The 19,684-nt window shown below is 38.5% G+C and overlaps 1 protein-coding gene across 1 annotated transcript in view; it reads left to right on the top strand.

Moving 5' to 3' along the window:
* Positions 1-367: 367 nt before the first annotated feature.
* The window catches only part of LOC102294053 (netrin receptor UNC5D), a gene marked incomplete at its 5' end in the record, with an annotated part of 168,017 nt that continues 148,700 nt past the window's right edge, over positions 368-19,684 (top strand). The window contains one exon of the mRNA XM_042214549.1: positions 368-605. Coding sequence (XP_042070483.1) covers positions 368-605 — 238 coding nt within the window. The remainder of the gene's footprint in view (positions 606-19,684) is intronic.

Genomic DNA, 19,684 nt, shown 5'->3' with positions numbered 1-19,684 from the left:
AATTTGGGTAATCAGTCTCCTCCTAATTCCTCTCCACTTGTTCCGCTCTGATTTCATTCATCTGCAAATTGCTCTGAGAAGAAGAGTTTTGCTCGGATGGGGGATGAATTGTGCTCTGAGTGTACTCTGCTTTTCGACAATATGTTAGCTTCTAATGAATGCCGATTTCAAAACACTGTCCACTGAGCAATCGTTTTAAATCTGAAAGTAGTTGCTGTTATCATCTTGTTTGTAAAATAAAATGCACTTTTCACTGCTAAATTGTGTATCCACCTGATACCAGAACAATGATGTCTTTGTTTCCATCAGACTACCTGTTCTGCTCTTATTTTTTCCCCTTAAAGAAACAACTAGGATGGTGAAGTAACCAGGGTTTTGTGTTATAGGTGGTGCCACAGGTGATGCTCAACCAGATGCTGTACCTTCGGTACAGGGCACCCTGCCCCACTTCATCCAGGAGCCGGAGGATGCCTACATTGTCAAAAGTAACCCTATCAAGCTGCGCTGTCGAGCTGTGCCTGCCTTACAGATCTTCTTCAAATGCAATGGGGAGTGGGTTCATCAGAACGAGCACTTCTCTCACGAGTACAAGGACCTCAACACTGGTAAGACAAAGCTTTTTATACTTCCACACATGATGATGATAATAACAATAATAATAATAATAATAATAATAATAATAATAATAATAATGATATACACCTCCACATAAAGCTCTTGGTTTTAATGTTTAAAAAGTAACATAAACTTGTAAATTAATTAAATTAAGCAAATGATGCTATCTATCGAGTTTGTGTACTACTGAGCTTTTGAAAACTGTTCAGTAACACCAGCATTTACTGATATTTATTGTTAATAACTGTTATTTACTATATTCAACTAGAGCAGGGCGATATGGCCAAAAATATTTATCACGATATATATTTGAAAATTTGCGATAACGATATAACTGACGATATAATTGATGCGAGACAAAATACAACTCCACAACATTACTAGCGCAAAAAGACAACCTTCCATTTATTTTCACTTAAACAAGAAGCTGGTTTTTATGTACATTAAAGCTTTATAAAAATGTAACAGTGCAAATGCAAATTCCTTGCTGAAAGTTTAACCAAAAGGCATTTCCAGTAGAAATGGGCTGACATATCCTGAGCATAACCATGTATAATATCCACTGAAGTTAAAAAGAGGTGCTTTGCAACATTAAACTGCAGTGTGCAGTACGTATTTTTCGGACCATAAGGTGCACGGGATTATAAGGCACATTAAGCGAAACAAAGCAGTCAGATAAATCAAACTTTATTAAACTCATTCTTCTTGCTTCCTCCACTTCTGTACCATTGATTCATTAATGTTGAATTCTCTGGCAGCTGCTCTATTCCCATGTTGTTGCAGTATATTAATGACTAACCTCGTATTGTGGATGGATTTCTCAGTTGTTCTCCTGACTGAAGTTTGGTCCGTAACTTTTCTAAGTGGAAAAGTGTTAGTGTTCGTCCTCCAGCTTCACTGTTTATGTTATGCTAACATAGCTGTGTTGCTAGCGATCACGTAGCACATCATTATATACCAGCTAGCCCACACTTCAGTAACCCTACAAACGTCACTGCTGTTTAGTTTCCTGTCTTCATTTATGTTGGAAGTGATAGCAGAGCTGTACGTTTGAATTTTTTCAGAAATCTCTCAGTCAGAACATGCAATATCATGCTTGGGTAACTAGCGAAACTAGCGAGCTAACTTCCGCTAGCTTCCTGCTAACTTCTAACTCCGTTAAATGTAATAACTTTTGTTTTCATGGATGCCTGGAAGTTAAACTTATAGTTACACCTGGTAAAGCAGCAATGCTGATCGTTTTATTAAAGATGAAAGAATTTAGACAGTTTTTAACTCTCAGTGATGCTGCAGTGTTCGTTTGACCTATACGGAGTTTAGGACCCAGATTACTCCCAGATTTAAGAGCATCTTAGTCCGACAAATACGACAATAACGACGGCCGCTTGCATGTTCTGCAAAAAATGTGCTTTGTGTTATCTGACGGACAAACACCAAACCAGTTCCACATCACTGAAGTTGCACCATTTTTACAAACCAATTCTGGTTCATTTGTTTCACTCAACAATCGGCCATGTGCGTATGAAAACAAAGGCACTGCGCATGCGCGTTTTACTCATATTCTATCGCGATATTTCATTTTCCTATCGTTGCCTAACATTATACCGGTATTACCGTGAACGGTATAATATGGCCCAGCCCTATATTCAACTACTCTTTGGTGTTATCAGAAGACAAGAAATTTAAACTTTTTGCTAAAGGGATTCGCATTTTACATGGTGACAGTCTGTGTGTTGAAATAGTTTTTAAGCTTACATAACAACAGTATTAATGTTGTTAATTATAAAGTCAAAATAAATCAATTTTATTTGAATACCTGTTTTTCACAAAGGAAATTCAGCAAACATGAAAACAAAATTTGACAAAGAAAACTTGTTTTATGTCTCCCTCAGAAACATTATGGATAAACTAGATGATGTGTTGAAGTCAGATGATTGCATATGTAAACAGTTCTCCATTTTAAAGGTCTCTGCAGAGATCTGTAGCATCTGTCAAAGCAAACACTGGTGTTCCAGTTTAGTAGGTTTTTTTTACCCATGGTCTAAAATATCTTTCATTTATTTAGTTCGAATCATCAAAATGATTAAAGAATGTAGAAACAAAAAAAATCTAACATAATTTAAACTAAAACCTTGCCTTGCCTTGACTAAACTCTAGATAAACATATTTTGACTATTTCAGAAAAATGAGTAAAGCTCAACTACAACCATGATTATGTAAACTAAATTACAAAGTTACTATGGATATTTCAGCTAAATATATGTCAACTAAAATGATGCTGAAGGAAAGTTTACTTGAATTTTGCTGACACTGAGGAAAGTGCCATTGACCTACTCACTGGTAACCCTGACCTCAAGCAATCATATTATCTCATATTAATATTTATTCATTTGTTCTCCCATATCCTGGCATCAGAGACCATGTTAAATAATCATTCTAACAAAGATCAAAACCATCTTTTAAAAAATCAGTTTTGCCATATTTTCAGACCTTCTCGCCAAACCAACTCCTCTAGCTGGTAATGTGGGGAACCACAATGTTCTCAAGTCCACTGAGGCATTATAATCTCTGCAGTGTCTCCCAGAAACACCTAGAATTCATCCATGAGGCATCCTGGTTACTTGCCTGAACCAACTTAACTGGCTAAAACCATAAACCCATTTCAATTAAGAAGGTTCTTGGTTTGCATCCCAACTGGGGCGTTCTGGTGGACTTGGCAGTCATGACAGTCATGAAAATGACTTCAGGTCCTGACCACAGCAGCTTAGGCAGACCATCAAGAGAAATATCAGTGTGGCCTCAGATGATTTAAGGCAACAAAAGCAGAACAGCCTCAGTAATCATAGCTGGGCCAAGCAATATGAGAAGTGCTTATTTTAAGCTCCTTGCATTACTAGATGGAGGTTTATATACTGTACCACATCAGCCTGATTTCAGCCAGTTTCACATGAGCCGTCACTCACAGCAATGAAGAAGACCCATTTTTAAATGCTTTTTCTGGTATGATTGCACACTCTGAAATAGTGTTACAGCAGCAGTTCCCCTTGACTGCAGCTAAATTGAAAATTAATAGTTAAATTGCATGTTTGATGCACATTTGATTATTAAATTACATTTTGATTCATTTTTAATTTAGGAAGTCCTTCCTTTGAGCCCATTGAGTAGATGCTGGTTCACCGTGTTGTACTGCAGTTCCCTTGGGTGGAGAAATTTTAGAAGGAAACAGTCAAATAGCTTTAATTTGGAATGAACACAGAAATATGTGAAGATACTGAAACATTTACCTTCAAATTTTGATTCATAAACCCAACTTTGGGCAAACTCTAACCATGATGGATGTAAACCATGTGAGTCAAATTTCAAAGAAAACCCAGTTATATTCCATCTGGTGCAAAGAAGTTTAAGGTGCCATCTTCATACAAAAGCAACTTTTCTGCAACACAAGTAGAAAAATCCTTTCCATCAACTAACTGTGTCTGTTCTAACTTAGAATTTTTTCTTGTTGTTTATAATAGTTCACATTTTACATGAAAAAAACTCACTGAGGAAAAGGAACTTTCAACAAACTAAAATTATTTAACTATGCGGTGTCCAGTGTGTGCCATCCAGACAACAAGAACTGACTTAAATAAATACATACAGTTTTACAAAATCAATTTTTAATTCACCAGAAATGAGATTCTTTCGGTGAACTATAGAGAATTTTTGCTAGAAACAAAGTCAGAAGCAGTGTGATCTCACTGCAGCAGCAACAACAAAATCACTCTTAGGGAGAATGGTTGGGTAGATTGACTGATGGGCCAACAAAGCGTTTCATTTAGACAAGAATGTTTGTTTGCTGCGAGTTTCCTACCAAGCAGAAGAAAGGCTGCCAAATTTCTGCCACATTGTTTTAACACCTTTAGAAGGAGTAAATGCCAGCTCAACAGCACTGACTTCCAACAGGAGGTTATAAAATGACTTATAAAAAACGGCATCACATCAACTTTGTGTAGTAGATTTGTGATTTCAGTAGTTCTTTTTTTCTCTGCCTATATATGGATGGTTTCCTTTATTAAGACAATGTTCCTTCCCTAGTAACTACTCTCCCTAGATAGAGTTTGCCTCTCTCTGTGCTCTTTTTTCAGCAAGTCAAACCTAATAAATGGTTAGACTTTCTAATAAATGGCTTTTCCATTTTGTACAATAGTGCCCCTCTTTGCTGACATAAAATATCACTGTTTTATACAGTAGGCACCAGAGCCGGTAACCTGTAAATCCTACATGTAAGCTACACATTAGCTAAGGTTTTTTTTCAATTGAACTGTAGAAGACATGTTTTCCTCCACTTTCCTCCACAATTGTAGTCTCAGGTGTTGGCATAGGTTAATTTTTACAGTCTTTGTATAACTGTATCACTGAAGCATATGACTGCCTATCTTGGGTTTTATTCTATACCAGATGATGAAGAGTACATGCTGATAAAAGAATACTTGATTTGCAAAATCAAAGCATGCGCTTACATAACACCAAGATTCTACATAGACTCTACCATGCTGAATGTTCATACTTGATGTATATTATAAACTCTTACCATCCACTTGGTTGCTTTCAAACCATTTGGAGGTAGGATTATAGTTAGGTTAGGTTTTAGCCACATGCCACACTAGCAGAGTTTCAGCAACTAGATGACGTCCCTTTGAAATCAAATCTGTTAGGCGCAGTTTAGTTTTACAGCTCTTCTGTAAGCTTTCAATTGGGGTATGCAAAATAGATGAAAATTACACATAAAAGGCTAAAAGTGAAGGTGACCTGGTGAATTTTAAGAGGTAAGTCTCTACTGACTAAACTGATTTTTTTCATTTGTTATTTTTAATTTTTCTCTTGCAAGTCCTCTGCACTTTATGCAAGTGCAGTTTTAAATTAGTTGAGTACCCCTTGGGTAACACTTTTCCCTCTGCATGTATCTCTGGAGAGCATCTGCTTTATTGTCTTGTTCCTCTTATTAAGCTTAATAACTGGTATTCTTTGAAAATGTAAGAATTTTCAGAAGCATCAGTACACCCAGTTCAGTTCTAAATACCCCGACTAAGAGTTTAACCCCTTAGCAGTCCTATTAGTCCCCTAAACCATCCAATGTCCCGTGGGCGGTACGTCCGACTGCTAACAGTTTAATCATTCCTAAAAGCCTAAATTGCACTTTCTCATTGCAGTCGTTTTTATTATTCACTGTGTTTACTTTACTGCTTATATGTTCAAAAATTAAACTGATTAGTTAAGTCATTTTATTTAGTAAAGTAAGTAAAGTAAAATTTTATTTATATAGCACCTTTCAAGATAAAATCACAAAGTGCTTTACAGAGGCCATGACCAAGGCTAGTCACTCAGAAACTATGCTGGCCCTCAGGCTACACCAGCTGGGAACCTTACAATAATGTGTGAATACTGTTTAAACAATGTGTGCCACCAATACATGTCCAAATGATATAAGTGTCGGGCGAGGTTGTGATTTGAAGTGTGATGGAAGCAGTGGCGTGCCATACCAATTAAGTCCCATTAGCTTTTGTCAAGCGGAAGCGTGTTGATTAGAAGACCTGACTGAGGCCTCCTGAAAGGATTTCTGGCAAACAACAAAAGCCAATGTGACACCTCGGCTGGAATGCTCTGTGATTACAGGCTGCAAGAAAGCCGTCTTTCTTGTATTCATGAAGGTCTCTCCACAGAAAGAGCCTTTAATTGCTTCTGGAAGTTCATTATAGTGTGATTGCTGTGCTGTGAAATTGTTGTGAGCTTGATAATGGCAAAATGAAATTTGGAACTTCAAATTGTTTGTTGTTTTGTGTACAATGGGAAAGTACAAGGGAAAGTTCACTTGGTGGTATTTGGCCCAGCTCAGTTCATATTCCACATCAACATCCAGCATCCAGCAGGAGGGAAGCTAATCAGTGGATTTGACAGATAAGAGTGAGACGCTATACCAAAAGCTTTTGCTGTTGCCTCGAGGCTACAGCAAAAGGTTGAAGTAAAAATCTCAAATTCTTGCTTCCGGAATTAAAAGGTTGTGGAACCTTTACAAATAACATATAACACCTTTCCCCTAACAACTAAAAAGCTGAATTCATAAGCAGTAATCCCTTGCTGAGATCAATACACTCAGGGGTCCTGCTGCTACACTTTTCATTCTTAGTCTGGTATTAAGGCCAGTTTTTGTCAGCTATTTGTTCTATATTGCTGTATAAATAAGAATACAAAGTAGAATGGCTAACTTTGTGTCTGCTCTCTAGTTGTCCAACATATCAAAGGTAACCATATTATTGTGACTGTAGAATCAAGTGGTAATTTCCACATTAAATAAAAAAAGACCACGAGAGTGTCTACTTCCACAGGTTCCCACATTAAAATACCTCGGTGGGTGAATTTTTATTTTTTTTGTTTTTACTGGTAGGTGCTAACACATATAGTTAACAGTTGTCTGCTTTGCATATCAAAGTACAGGATCCTTGTTTGTGGCAGAATAAAATTAACTGACAAATAATATGACTTTCTGTGTGGTATAGACTGTCCAAGAATATGTGTTGAGTGAGTGAAATTTTACTATTTATGTTGATTTATTTTATTTAATCTTTCACTTAGCACTAATAACCACGTATGCGAATCTGTGCTTTACAACCATATACAGTAGTTCATGGTTCTAGCTTGCTAACCAAGCATTCTACAATCTCATCCAAATATGGTCACGTGGTTCAAAAAAAAATAATATATACTAATGACTAAGGCTTCAAAAACCATTGGGATAATCATGCCGTGATCATGATTATCTTAGAAATGTTTTGAGTCTTATAAAGATATGAATTAACAAGGGCTAGATTAGTACAAAGAATTCACATTTAAGCAGTGGCATTTCATCAGATTAAACAAAGCAAGCAGTGCTTTCATTTGTTAAATTATGAATTAACTATAATTAACTACATTTTTGGAAAGCTGTACAATTTTACAAGCCACACTGAGGCCCCATTACACGTACAACTGTTGATCAAGAAACCCTTAAATAGAAGATGTCTGACAAAGTGAAGTAGAATAAAATGATCTGAAAAAGAAACACATTAAACCACAATCTAAAGAAACTGAAGAAGAGATGAGAAACAAAATCTATTAGTCTGGAAAAGATTACAAAGCCATTTGTAAGGTTTTCAGACTCCACTCTACAAATGGAGAAAACATGGCTGTGTCCCAATTCAGGGTCTGCACGCTTGAAGTACGTGCACTATGCATACTACGTACGGTGCGTACTATAAGTACGAGAAGTGCGGAAGTGAGAGGCTTGTGAAATGGGACGGTATACGCTTCGTCGCGCTGTTCAGGTTGCCTAGCAACCATGATACTAACCGCGAGACACGTTACATACAGCTTTGTTTGACAGAAATGAAGGAGAAAAATGTTTTGTTGGTCATTCATTTTTGTCATGACATCACTTTGATTAGTTGAGTATCTGAGGCTGAGACCACAGGACTGTAAAACATGATTGTTGGGCTTCATTTCTGTGCTGAACAGTCATTTAAGATTAGTTAGTAAATAACAATTAGTTAATGTTGTTCATGAGACTAAAATCATCTCACTGTGGTAATGTAAATATAATATGGCCAATATTATAGTATTGTCAGATTATTATGATATATATATATATATATATATATATATATATATATATATATATATATATATATATATATATATATATATATATATATATATATATATATAAACACCCAGCACGCCCCTGCGGGCGGTTTATCCTTCAAGCTCGGGTCCTCTACCAGAGGCCTGGGAGCTTGAGGGTCCTGCGCAGTATCTTAGCTGTTCCCAGGACTGCGCTCTTCTGGACAGAGATCTCCGATGTTATTCCCGGGATCTGCTGGAGCCACTCGCCTAGCTTGGGAGTCACCGCACCTAGTGCTCCGATTACCACGGGGACCACCGTTACCTTCACCCTCCACATCCTCTCGAGCTCTTCTCTGAGCCCTTGGTATTTCTCCAGCTTCTCGTGTTCCTTCTTCCTGATATTGCTGTCATTCGGAACCGCTACATCGATCACTACGGCCGTCTTCTTCTGTTTGTCTACCACCACTATGTCCGGTTGGTTAGCCACCACCATTTTGTCCGTCTGTATCTGGAAGTCCCACAGGATCTTAGCTCGGTCATTCTCCACCACCCTTGGGGGCATCTCCCATTTTGACCTCGGGACTTCCAGGTTATACTCGGCACAGATGTTCCTGTACACTATGCCGGCCACTTGGTTGTGGCGTTCCATGTATGCCTTGCCTGCTAGCATCTTGCACCCTGCTGTTATGTGCTGGATTGTCTCTGGGGCATCTTTACACAGCCTGCACCTGGGGTCTTGCCTGGTGTGATAGACCCCAGCCTCTATGGATCTTGTACTCAGAGCTTGTTCTTGTGCTGCCATGATTAGTGCCTCTGTGCTGTCTTTCAGTCCAGCTTTGTCCAGCCACTGGTAGGATTTCTGGATATCAGCCACCTCCTCTATCTGCCGGTGGTACATACCGTGCAGGGGCCTGTCCTTCCATGATGGTTCCTCGTCTCCCTCCTCTTTCTTGGGTTTCTGCTGCCTGAGGTATTCACTGAGCACTCGGTCAGTTATATATTATATATATATATATATATATATAAAATATATATATTATGATATATATATATATATAATATATATATATCATTATACCGTATTTCCCGGACTACAAAGCGCACCTGAATATTAGCCGCACAAGCTAAAATCAGGGGAAAATCCTGTTTTGTACATACATTAGCCGCACCTGACCAAAAGCCGCAGGTGTTTCAATGTTGACTTATCATATGTAAGAGAATATGCACAAAGGGAATTGTCAGGAAAGAGATGGCTGTTTGGAGACATCACTTTTATTAATATTTTGAAAAACAAGTTATGGGTACATATTTGCATAACTTTTTAGGTATATGTACAAGTAGCGGTAATTACAAGTACGAAACATGTACTGTGCTTCATAAATGAGTAACAAATGTAGTACATAACAATAACCTACAGCACACCAGAAAAATAGATTCGGACTACCTTTTAGGCTCAGGTGCAGTGACACGGCTTTAACAAGAAGAAAAGTCAGTCATTCACCACCATCTTCCTGCGCACTAAAACCACCAAAGTCCTCTTCTCCAGTGTCGGATACGAACAGGCTCAGGATGGCTTCGTCATCCACTCTCAGCTTCTTTCCTTCGTTGTCACTTTCAAAACCAAAGAAATCCTCGTTGTCAGTGTCAGAGTCGAACACCCTCAGAAGGGCCGTGGCGGTGTCCTCCTCTCCATCATGCAGCAGTCCAGCCCTTCGAAATCCGTTGGTGATCATGGATGTTTTCACACTTTTCCACGCTGTCAGATTCCACCGGTGGAGTTGAGCATAACTTGCTTTTCGCAAGTTTATCGCCGCTCGTCATCCACGACTCCCGCTGAACGCGTAGCGTTAATTTGAAGTTTGTTTTTCGCGCTACTTGTACGGCACTATGTTGCCTGGCGGATGGACACGTGACCAACATACCACTCTTGAACCCCGATACTGTGTGTCTGATCACATGCCCTTCCGCCAGGCAACGTAGTGCCGTACAACAGCGGAACAAACAAAACAAATCTTGTGCGTGTTTTTTATTTTGACAGCGAATGCGCACCTGCGCACTCACATAAGCTCAGCGATTCTCTGCGCGATCAACCTCTCACATGTTTAAGCTGCGGGAGATTTCACTTGTCATGTTTGCATAGTAAGCTAACGATTAATAAGACGATGTCAGAGGAATTGGTGCACAAATTATCATCACTCACAGATCAGTGCTGTCGCTCTCTATACACAGTTCGCACGATTGCAAAGTGAAAGCAAAAAAACAAGCGCAAATTCAAACGCGATTTCAATATGTCACATATTGACAGTGGCTCACCGATGCCAATGACATAATTACCCAGCTACATTTCTGAAAGAATGCAAAAGCATTGACATATATTTTTCCTACAATAGCCCGACGGGCAGGGAAGAGATAGATTTTGGTAGCCCGACTGAAAAAATCGCTAGCTCCGGGACGTCGGGCTAGCGATATTGCAAGCCCTGTATCTGATTGAGGAATCACTCATCTTTGGAAAAGAGAGTTTATTACAGAGAAATGTCTCTTTCCAAAATAAAAGCTATACTATCCGCTTCTTCTGGGCTATATTCTCAGCAGCATAAGGAGAATCATGTGCTAACAGCTGTCTAAATGACTCGGCTAAAGTTAGTAGCATGCTTGTTGTTTTTGTCTTTGCACTAGGATGATGTCGGCGTAAATGTGCAGTCATATTCGTTGTGTTCCCACTAGTGCTTTCAGGTTAATCTCGTTGAAATGACCTTAACGCCACAACACGGCAAATCTCCGTTAACGAGCTACCGCCGATCGCTCCGTGCATGGGGCTAGACGGCCAACACGTTAACGAGCTAACTGCGCTAACACACTAGTTCACACCAATGTAATTGAGCATTGCATGGCACATCCAACATACTGTTTTACTTTAGTCCATGACTCGCTTACCTTCAGGGTCATACGTCACATGAAAACCAAAATAATTCCAAACGCCAGATCTGAATGAGGTTCAATTTGCCTGTTGCAAGGAGAGCTTAACTTCTGTCTCGCTAGCTTGCCCTGCGCTCTTCCTTCTGACTATGCTGTCTGTGTTGAGCGCTCAGTGGATCTGCGCTCGACAGTGCAGCCTAGGCGGAGTAGTCGAACACAGATTCACTGAGCGCTCAACACAGACAGCATCGTCAGAAGGAAAATTGATAAAATAAATTACAAATGTTGTATTGTTCGATACATATGCGTACCGAACCGAAAGCACTGTATCGAACGGTTCAATATCGATACGAATATCGTTGCACCCCTAATATATATATATATATATAATATTATAATATACATCATTTAATTTGTTTTTGATTGAAATTGAATATTACTTAAACTCTCTTAAATTAACTTCCAATAAAAAAGGTTTATCATTGATTGAAATTCATTCAGAAATGTTTAACGAATGAGCTGTCACAACTTTCAAGTACAAAGTTGTTATGAAGTCTGTCACATTCCCCCCCTTTTTTTGTTTTTTATTCTTTATTTATTTATCCTTCTTATTTCATTGTACTGTATATTGTTACTCTTATTTGCCTGTACAAACTGAACTGGAATGACTGACTGTTCGCTTTATAAGTTCAATAAAGTTTGGAAAAAAAAAACCCTCTTCGGCCGCTCCCTTCTGCCATATTTTGCGGCAAAATTATCCACACCCACCGCCGCGCTATGAATTGTGGGATATATGGGACCACGAAGCGTGCACCGGACCACGCTTGATATTTGGGGAAATCGACGGCGCATTTGGAGTATGCATTTGAAGTACACTTCGAATTGGGACAGCCGTCGTCGCGTGGCGGTGACGTAATCGCACTTGAAATGCGTACTTCAAGCGTGCAGACCCTGAATTGGGACACAGCCCATGGAACAGAACTTTCCCAAAATGGCTCCAAGAACAAAAGGTTACAAAAGGACTTAGATGTTGCTCTGGTCACAGCCTCTTTAGTGTGTTGAGTTATGAACACTGACCTTATCGGTGGGTAAAAAGGTTTGCATCCCAATACATAAAACTAACAACATTTCATGAAAAGAACAGTCAAACATGGTGGTGGTAGTGAGATGGTCTGGGGCTGATTTCCTGCTTCAGGCCTTTGTGGACTTGCCAAAATTGATGAAACAATGAATTCTGCTTTCTCTCAGAAAATCCTCAAAAAGAATATCTAGCCTTCAGCCTGAACCTTAAACATATGTTATCTTTTCTATGTACTGTTTTGAGTAAAATAGGTTTGTCTGCTATTTTTAATTACATTTTACACAGCACCCAAAATATTTTTGGAACTGATATATCGACTTATATATTATATTTTAGCGGGTTTTTAAAGATAATTTAATATATAATCCTACAGAACTTAAAGACCACATAAAGACACACATTAATCACTTTGGTTCTGGTAAAGGTATTAAAATAGCAACATCACAAATGTACATAATCATTTGATTACATGCAATACCTACAAGTCCAGTAACACATTACTCTGAGTTGCTTACATGAGGCCACTTATTAATATTCCTGTTTCCATGCTACAGAAGGCAGCGTGATTAATGGATGTGATACCTCCTCCACTACATTAGAGTTTCCCTCCAGTCCCCGGCCTAAACCTGATCATGTTAAGATGCTTCTGTCATAGCTTTGAGGCTATCTTTGTGCAAACACCGTAGTTAAACTGTGCTTGGAGTCACTCTTTTTGGACAAAGAGGGAAAGACAAGTACATTTGTAAATTAACTTTATTGTTCCACAAAACACACAGGAAGTTGGCAGCCTCAAATGTGTTATTCTAGACATTAGTGTTAACTCTTTAAAGTGTAAGCCAAATACAAAAATATGTATAGTTTTTGATTTGTTTTGCCAGTTAGAATGATGGTTTTTAGAGCACTTTTATTATAGTTAGGGTTAGGGTTTAATAGCATGTTAAATTAACATTAGTAACTGAGGGGGCCAAATAAAGTAAAATAATGAACAGTATTAAAGAAAAATGCATACAATACATGCAGTTGCATGTACAAATGTACTTTATCTATTTGTAATTTTCCATTACGTTACACTTTACCTTGTCCCAATCCAGAAGCAATTTCTGTCTCTTAGAACCTGCATATACTGGGCAGTTGCTATTGTTTTAATGACCTGAATTCATATTTTAAATTTAAATATCTATTAGGTTGTTTATTTACTCAACTACTCATCAAATGGGTTGTAGAGGGGCTGGAGCCACAACCTGCAATTCAAATCTCCAGTTAACCTAATATATCTTAATATGTCTCTTGGACTGTTGGATGGAGCCTGAGAGGCGGACCCATACACGCACAAGGAGAACATGGGCAAAGATGCAGACTGCGCACAAACTCCAGCGATTTTCACTCTGTGGCCTTTCTAAAAAAAATAGTATCCTCAATTAATGAAACAGGGATCCTGTAAGGCTTCATCTTTATGGAAAAAGCTACACCTAGTCTTCAAATGACACAGAGACACGTCTCTCTCGCTTTGTGGCAGCATCTCTGTTGTGTAAAGAGCAGAACAAGAAGATCTGTAATTAAGCAGTTTATAAGTGTTCACATGCTGAGAGAAGAACGACAAACACATGTTTTTAAAATATCCCTCATTAAAATCAGCATTTTTCCTTGACAGATGAGGGGCTGGGTTCTTTGGATTTAAATGTATATCATGTCTTTTCATTGTTCAATAATAATTGAGAAGGAAACATCTCTTTGTGATATTGTGACCTGAACTGACTCTACTAATACTACTACTAGTAGTAGTAGTAATAATAATACTGCTACTAATAATAATCGTGAGATGATGTTGTCATGGACATTAAGATTTCTTTTTCAGAAGCTGTTTATTTTAGGTTGGACAAGGCAGACTGTGTAAATTAGAGATGGAGCTAATCCATCTGTCTTTGGTTTCCCAGCCCATCTCCAAGGAGTAGGTTTGTCAGTGCAAGTTATTTTTATTTTTTTCTTCTGAACCTCTACCAGTTATTAAGGTGTAGCAGTGATGTCCCAAACAGCTGTGGGCATCATGCCCCTGGTCATAATGAAACATTTCTCTCATTATGTTTTGTGTGACATAATTTTAATGTCTTGCAGTAAAACTTCAAAAACATGGACCAGAATACGCAAAAACAATTCCTTCGTTCTTAATTTCCACTCTTCATCCACTGGACCCAAAAGATAAAATCAGGTGATAGAAATGTGTTTACAATCCAGCACCAGCATCATTAGTTAGATCAAGTGGGCAAACATTGTTATTGTGAATGGAATCCAAGCAAACACAACAAAACATGCATGTGTACTTTGGTTCCCGGTACATGGAGGTATTCTTGTTTGCTTCACAGCTTAAACACTGTGGCACAGTGGCTTATTGTAGGTAACAATACATGCAAACCTTGTTTTTATGAGAAAAAAAAGTGTTTCTGACATAAAAAGGGTATTGTTCAGATGCGGAGATGCTTTCGGTTTTAGTTGTCATACAAAAAAATGTGCTTTTAGATGATTGACAGGCTTTTTTGACATAATGACCAGCTGCAATCCCCATAGCAGAGGGTTCAAAGCTCCCCTGGGGTCTTTGAACTGGAGTCAGAGAGGAGGGATTTTGATGAGAAGCAGGGACTACTTGATCTCGCTCTGGTTTTTGATGAAAGATGGCACACCCCTTCACTGATCAAAGAGATCTTTCAAAATTGTTTCTGTTGGTGTGATGAGTCCAAGACATATCACAGGTGCATATACCTTGTTCTGTCTTATAGGTTGGATGTTTTGTTCCAATCCTGTTGGTGTCCATTGTTTTTATTTTGTTAGAACGCCTCTCAGTTTAGTTTAGTTTTGTTCCTGTATTATTTTGCACACCTTCATTCTATAGATGAATAACTTATCTCAAGCTCTGACTTAGACCTTTATTCATTCACCCACAAAGCCCCCACTAATTTTACATTACATGTATTTCTGTCATTTTCTAAATTGCTCGGCACATCAATGAGGCAAAGGGTTTTTTTCTGTAGACATTCATTTAATGCCATTTAAATTTATTTAAATTTAATATTTAAAAAATAAAAATACTTGTTACAAAAATAAATACTCAGTGTCATATCATTCATCAACAGTATTATAAAATGCTACAAAAAACACTGTGCAAATAAAAACTGGAAATTAGAAAAGAAAAAAAAAGGAAAGAAGAAAAAACCTGCTGCAAACAAAATGATATTAAGTTAGAGCTGCAGATATTTTTTAGAGAGTAATTAGTAATATTTAAAGATTACATTTCAAAAATAATTAAATAAATGATAAGGACATGTTAAAGTATTAAACAATGAAATAAGCCAAATCCGTGCATACAAGGGTTTCTCTATATGACAGAGAATCATGATATGCAGTATATTGCATGATTACGTATTGGCCTGCCTAATATGCCAGATGCACTGACATATTATTACCAAACGCTGTGTAGCCATGGTAACCACTGGCTGTGATTTGAACCTCAGACTCAAGTTTGAGGGGATAGAAGGGCGGAACTAACACCGTGATGAAGCAAATTAAAGCTATCCATGTAATAGTATACTGAGTACATTCTGTCTGTTAAATTGAGTTACATTAAAGGGCATGACTGATACTGAAATTACACACTGATTACGGTTTTTAGCATTTTGAGCCGGATGTCAAACTCATTTTAGTTTACGGCCACATACAGCCCAATTTGATACCAAGTGGGTTAGACAAGAAAACCACTGAGTAATAGCGTACAAAATGAAGGGATGAATGAATAAGTGAGTCAATGAATGCCTAAATTGCCCCCCCCCCCCCTTTTTTTTTAAAAATTATTAGCAAAAAAAACAAAAACCCACCATGGAGTTGAGTTTTCTTAAAAAAAGTAAGTGCAGTCAGTCTACTGTTATCACAGTGGATTTACAAACACAATGCATTTTGGAACTAAGCAATATTACTTTCTGATTCTGTCTTTCTGATTCTAAAGACTTAACCTGATTCATAAATACTTTAAACTATTGACCCTACAGAGATACAGTGGGGCAAAAAAGTATTTAGTCAGCCACCGATTGTGCAAGTTCCCCCACTTAAAATGATGACAGAGGTCAGTAATTTGCACCAGAGGTACACTTCAACTGTGAGAGACAGAATGTGAAAAAAAAATCCATGAATTCACATGGTAGGATTTGTAAAGAATTTATTCGTAAATAGGGTGGAAAATAAGTATTTGGTCACCTCAAACAAGGAAAATCTCTGGCTCTCACAGACCTGTAACGTCTTCTGTAAGAAGCTTTTCTGTCCCCCACTCGTTACCTGTATGAATGGCACCTGTTTGAACTCATCATCTGTATAAAAGACACCTGTCCACAGCCTCAAACAGTCAGACTCCAAACTCCGCCATGGCCAAGACCAAAGAGCTTTCGAAGGACACCAGGAAAAGTATTGTAGACCTGCACCAGACTGGGAAGAGTGAATCTACAATAGGCAAGCAGCTTGGTGTGAAAAAATCAACTGTGGGAGCAATCATCAGAAAATGGAAGACATACAAGACCACTGATAATCTCCCTCGATCTGGGGCTCCACGCAAGATCTCATCCCGTGGGGTCAAAATGATCATGAGAACGGTGAGCAAAGATCCCAGAACCACACGGGGGGACCTGGTGAATGACCTGCAGAGAGCTGGGACCAAAGTAACAAAGGTCACCATCAGTAACACACTACAACGGCAGGGAATCAAATCCCGCAGTGCCAGACGTGTTCCGCTGCTGAAGCCAGTGCATGTCCAGGCCCGTCTGAAGTTTGCCAGAGAGCACATGGATGATACAGCAGAGGATTGGGAGAATGTCATGTGGTCAGATGAAACCAAAGTAGAACTTTTTGGTATAAACTCAACTCGTCGTGTTTGGAGGAAGAAGAATACTGAGTTGCATCCCAAGAACACCATACCTACTGTGAAGCATGGGGGTGGAAACATCATGCTATGGGGCTGTTTTTCTGCCAAGGGGACAGGACGACTGATCCGTGTTAAGGACAGAATGAATGGGGCCATGTATCGTGAGATTTTGAGCCAAAACCTCCTTCCATCAGTGAGAACTTTGAAGATGAAACGAGGCTGGGTCTTCCAACATGACAATGATCCAAAACACACCGCCCGGGCAACAAAGGAGTGGCTCCGTAAGAAGCATTTGAAAGTCCTGGAGTGGCCTAGCCAGTCTCCAGACCTCAACCCCATAGAAAATCTGTGGCGGGAGTTGAAAGTCTGTGTTGCTCGGCGACAGCCCCAAAACATCACTGCTCTCGAGAAGATCTGCATGGAGGAATGGGCCAAAATACCAGCTACTGTGTGTGCAAACCTGGTAAAGACCTATAGTAAACGTTTGACCTCTGTTATTGCCAACAAAGGTTATGTTACAAAGTATTGAGTTGTATTTTTGTTATTGACCAAATACTTATTTTCCACCCTGATTTACGAATAAATTCTTTACAAATCCTACCATGTGGATTCATGGATTTTTTTTTCACATTCTGTCTCTCACAGTTGAAGTGTACCTCTGGTGCAAATTACTGACCTCTGTCATCATTTTAGGTGGGGGAACTTGCACAATCGGTGGCTGACTAAATACTTTTTTGCCCCACTGTACCAGTGTCAGCAAACCATGAGTTGGTCGTGTGTAGTTATAGGTTCAAAGGCAAAAGGCTGAAATTACATTAATTCCCCAATTTGTAGCCTTTATTATTACAGCAGGAGTTTCTGAATCTCTGGTAGCAGCAAAATCTAAGTAAGAAGTTAAATATCCGCATAGACAAGCACCATTCCTATAAATAATTCAATAACACACATGCTTTAAACGGCTACATATATTCAGCAAGTAATTGAGCTTCTTTCACTTTTTTGCTCCACATCTTGGTGAGGAGGCATCCGGGAACAGGTGAATACTGCTAACATCTGTAAATAACTCGATAAGGAATCCCCAAGCAATAAATACGTGTGCCTTTTCATTTAGCTTCCAATATCGGTCATCTCCATAACAAGAAACAATAATGCATGCAAGTCTTTTAGAAGTTTTTTCCTATCACTTTTCCATATGGGCAAGGCTCAAGCTCAACACAGACACAGAATTCCCTATAATCTGGAATTGTATGTGTCTTTCGGATAGCTACACAAAAATCTTTTAAATATAAATTGAATACTTTTCAAAATCTTATTTTTGTTGACCTCCAGTCGTTCATATGCTTGTGAGTATAGTAGGTGTACTTTAGTATGATGGCATCTGTGGCTGAGGAGGTATAATCGGATACCCCAGCTCCTTCAGTCCGTACCGCAGTGTCACGATTCTGAACTGCAAGTTGTCCTTGATGCAGTTGTGTGTGTGTGTCACAGTTACAAAAGTGCTTAAAGATTTTGAAAAAAAGTGATAAATTTAACATTTAACCTATGTAACACTATATACAGTTTACTGAGAAAGAAAGGGTCAAAAACATTTGCAGTAATGACACGTGGTTGACCTAATTCTACATATGCTACATTCTTTCAAGTCATGCATTGGTTCACTTAATTAAAACACAATGATTAATGGAATCAAACGTGAACTCAGTAGAGCTAATAACAATTTACAATGAGACTGGGTAAACGTAAAGTCCAGTGCTAATCAAGACAGCTATGACGTTTTAGTGATTAGCACCAGCTCACCTCACAGCAATTAGATTTCTGGTTTCTTGTTGCATTCTCAATTATCCAGGTAAGGAAATCCCCAAAAAGTTGATCCTGTTCATCTGGATGTAGCAATTTCAACAGGAGAAATGTTTCATCACTCATCCAAGTGACTGATTTCTTTAGGTGCCTTCCCAGCCTTGACAAATGTCCAGCTGGAATAACCACATTTACTCAGGACCTTCTTGATATGTTGTTCTTCTGCTTTCCTGGCCGCTGTATCTGTACCGGGACGTGAGTCGTTTGGTACTGGGCTGCGAGAATTGAGGCTTGGGTGTGAAATTTATTGTTTTTATTGGTTTTTAGCATTATTTTTTTTAATAGTTTTTATCGTTAACTTGGTTTCCCTGGGTCTTTTCCCGTGTGTTATGAATAAATCTTTTTTTTTTTGGTACACAGCAAAATCTCCAGTGTTAAATTAACACTGGAGAGTGTCTATATGGGTCCACACCTCTGAGTGTTAAATACAACACTGTTGAGTGTTAAATTAACACTTTTGACAGTGTTATATGTTTAAAAGTAACCTAGTCAGTTTTGAAGATTAACAATGGCTAACACTGAGCAGTGCTGATTTTCTAACACTGGAATATTTCTAACATTTTGAGTTATTTTCCAGTGTTAGAAAATCAGCACTGCTCAGTGTTAGCCATTGTTAATCTTCAAAACTGACTAGGTTACTTTTAAACATATAACACTGTCAAAAGTGTTAATTTAACACT

This window comes from Haplochromis burtoni, unplaced genomic scaffold (genome assembly GCF_018398535.1).
Source record: "Haplochromis burtoni strain Fernald_Lab_line unplaced genomic scaffold, NCSU_Asbu1 Contig_585, whole genome shotgun sequence".
NCBI lineage: Eukaryota > Metazoa > Chordata > Actinopteri > Cichliformes > Cichlidae > Haplochromis > Haplochromis burtoni.
This window is presented reverse-complemented; position numbering and strand designations above follow the sequence as displayed.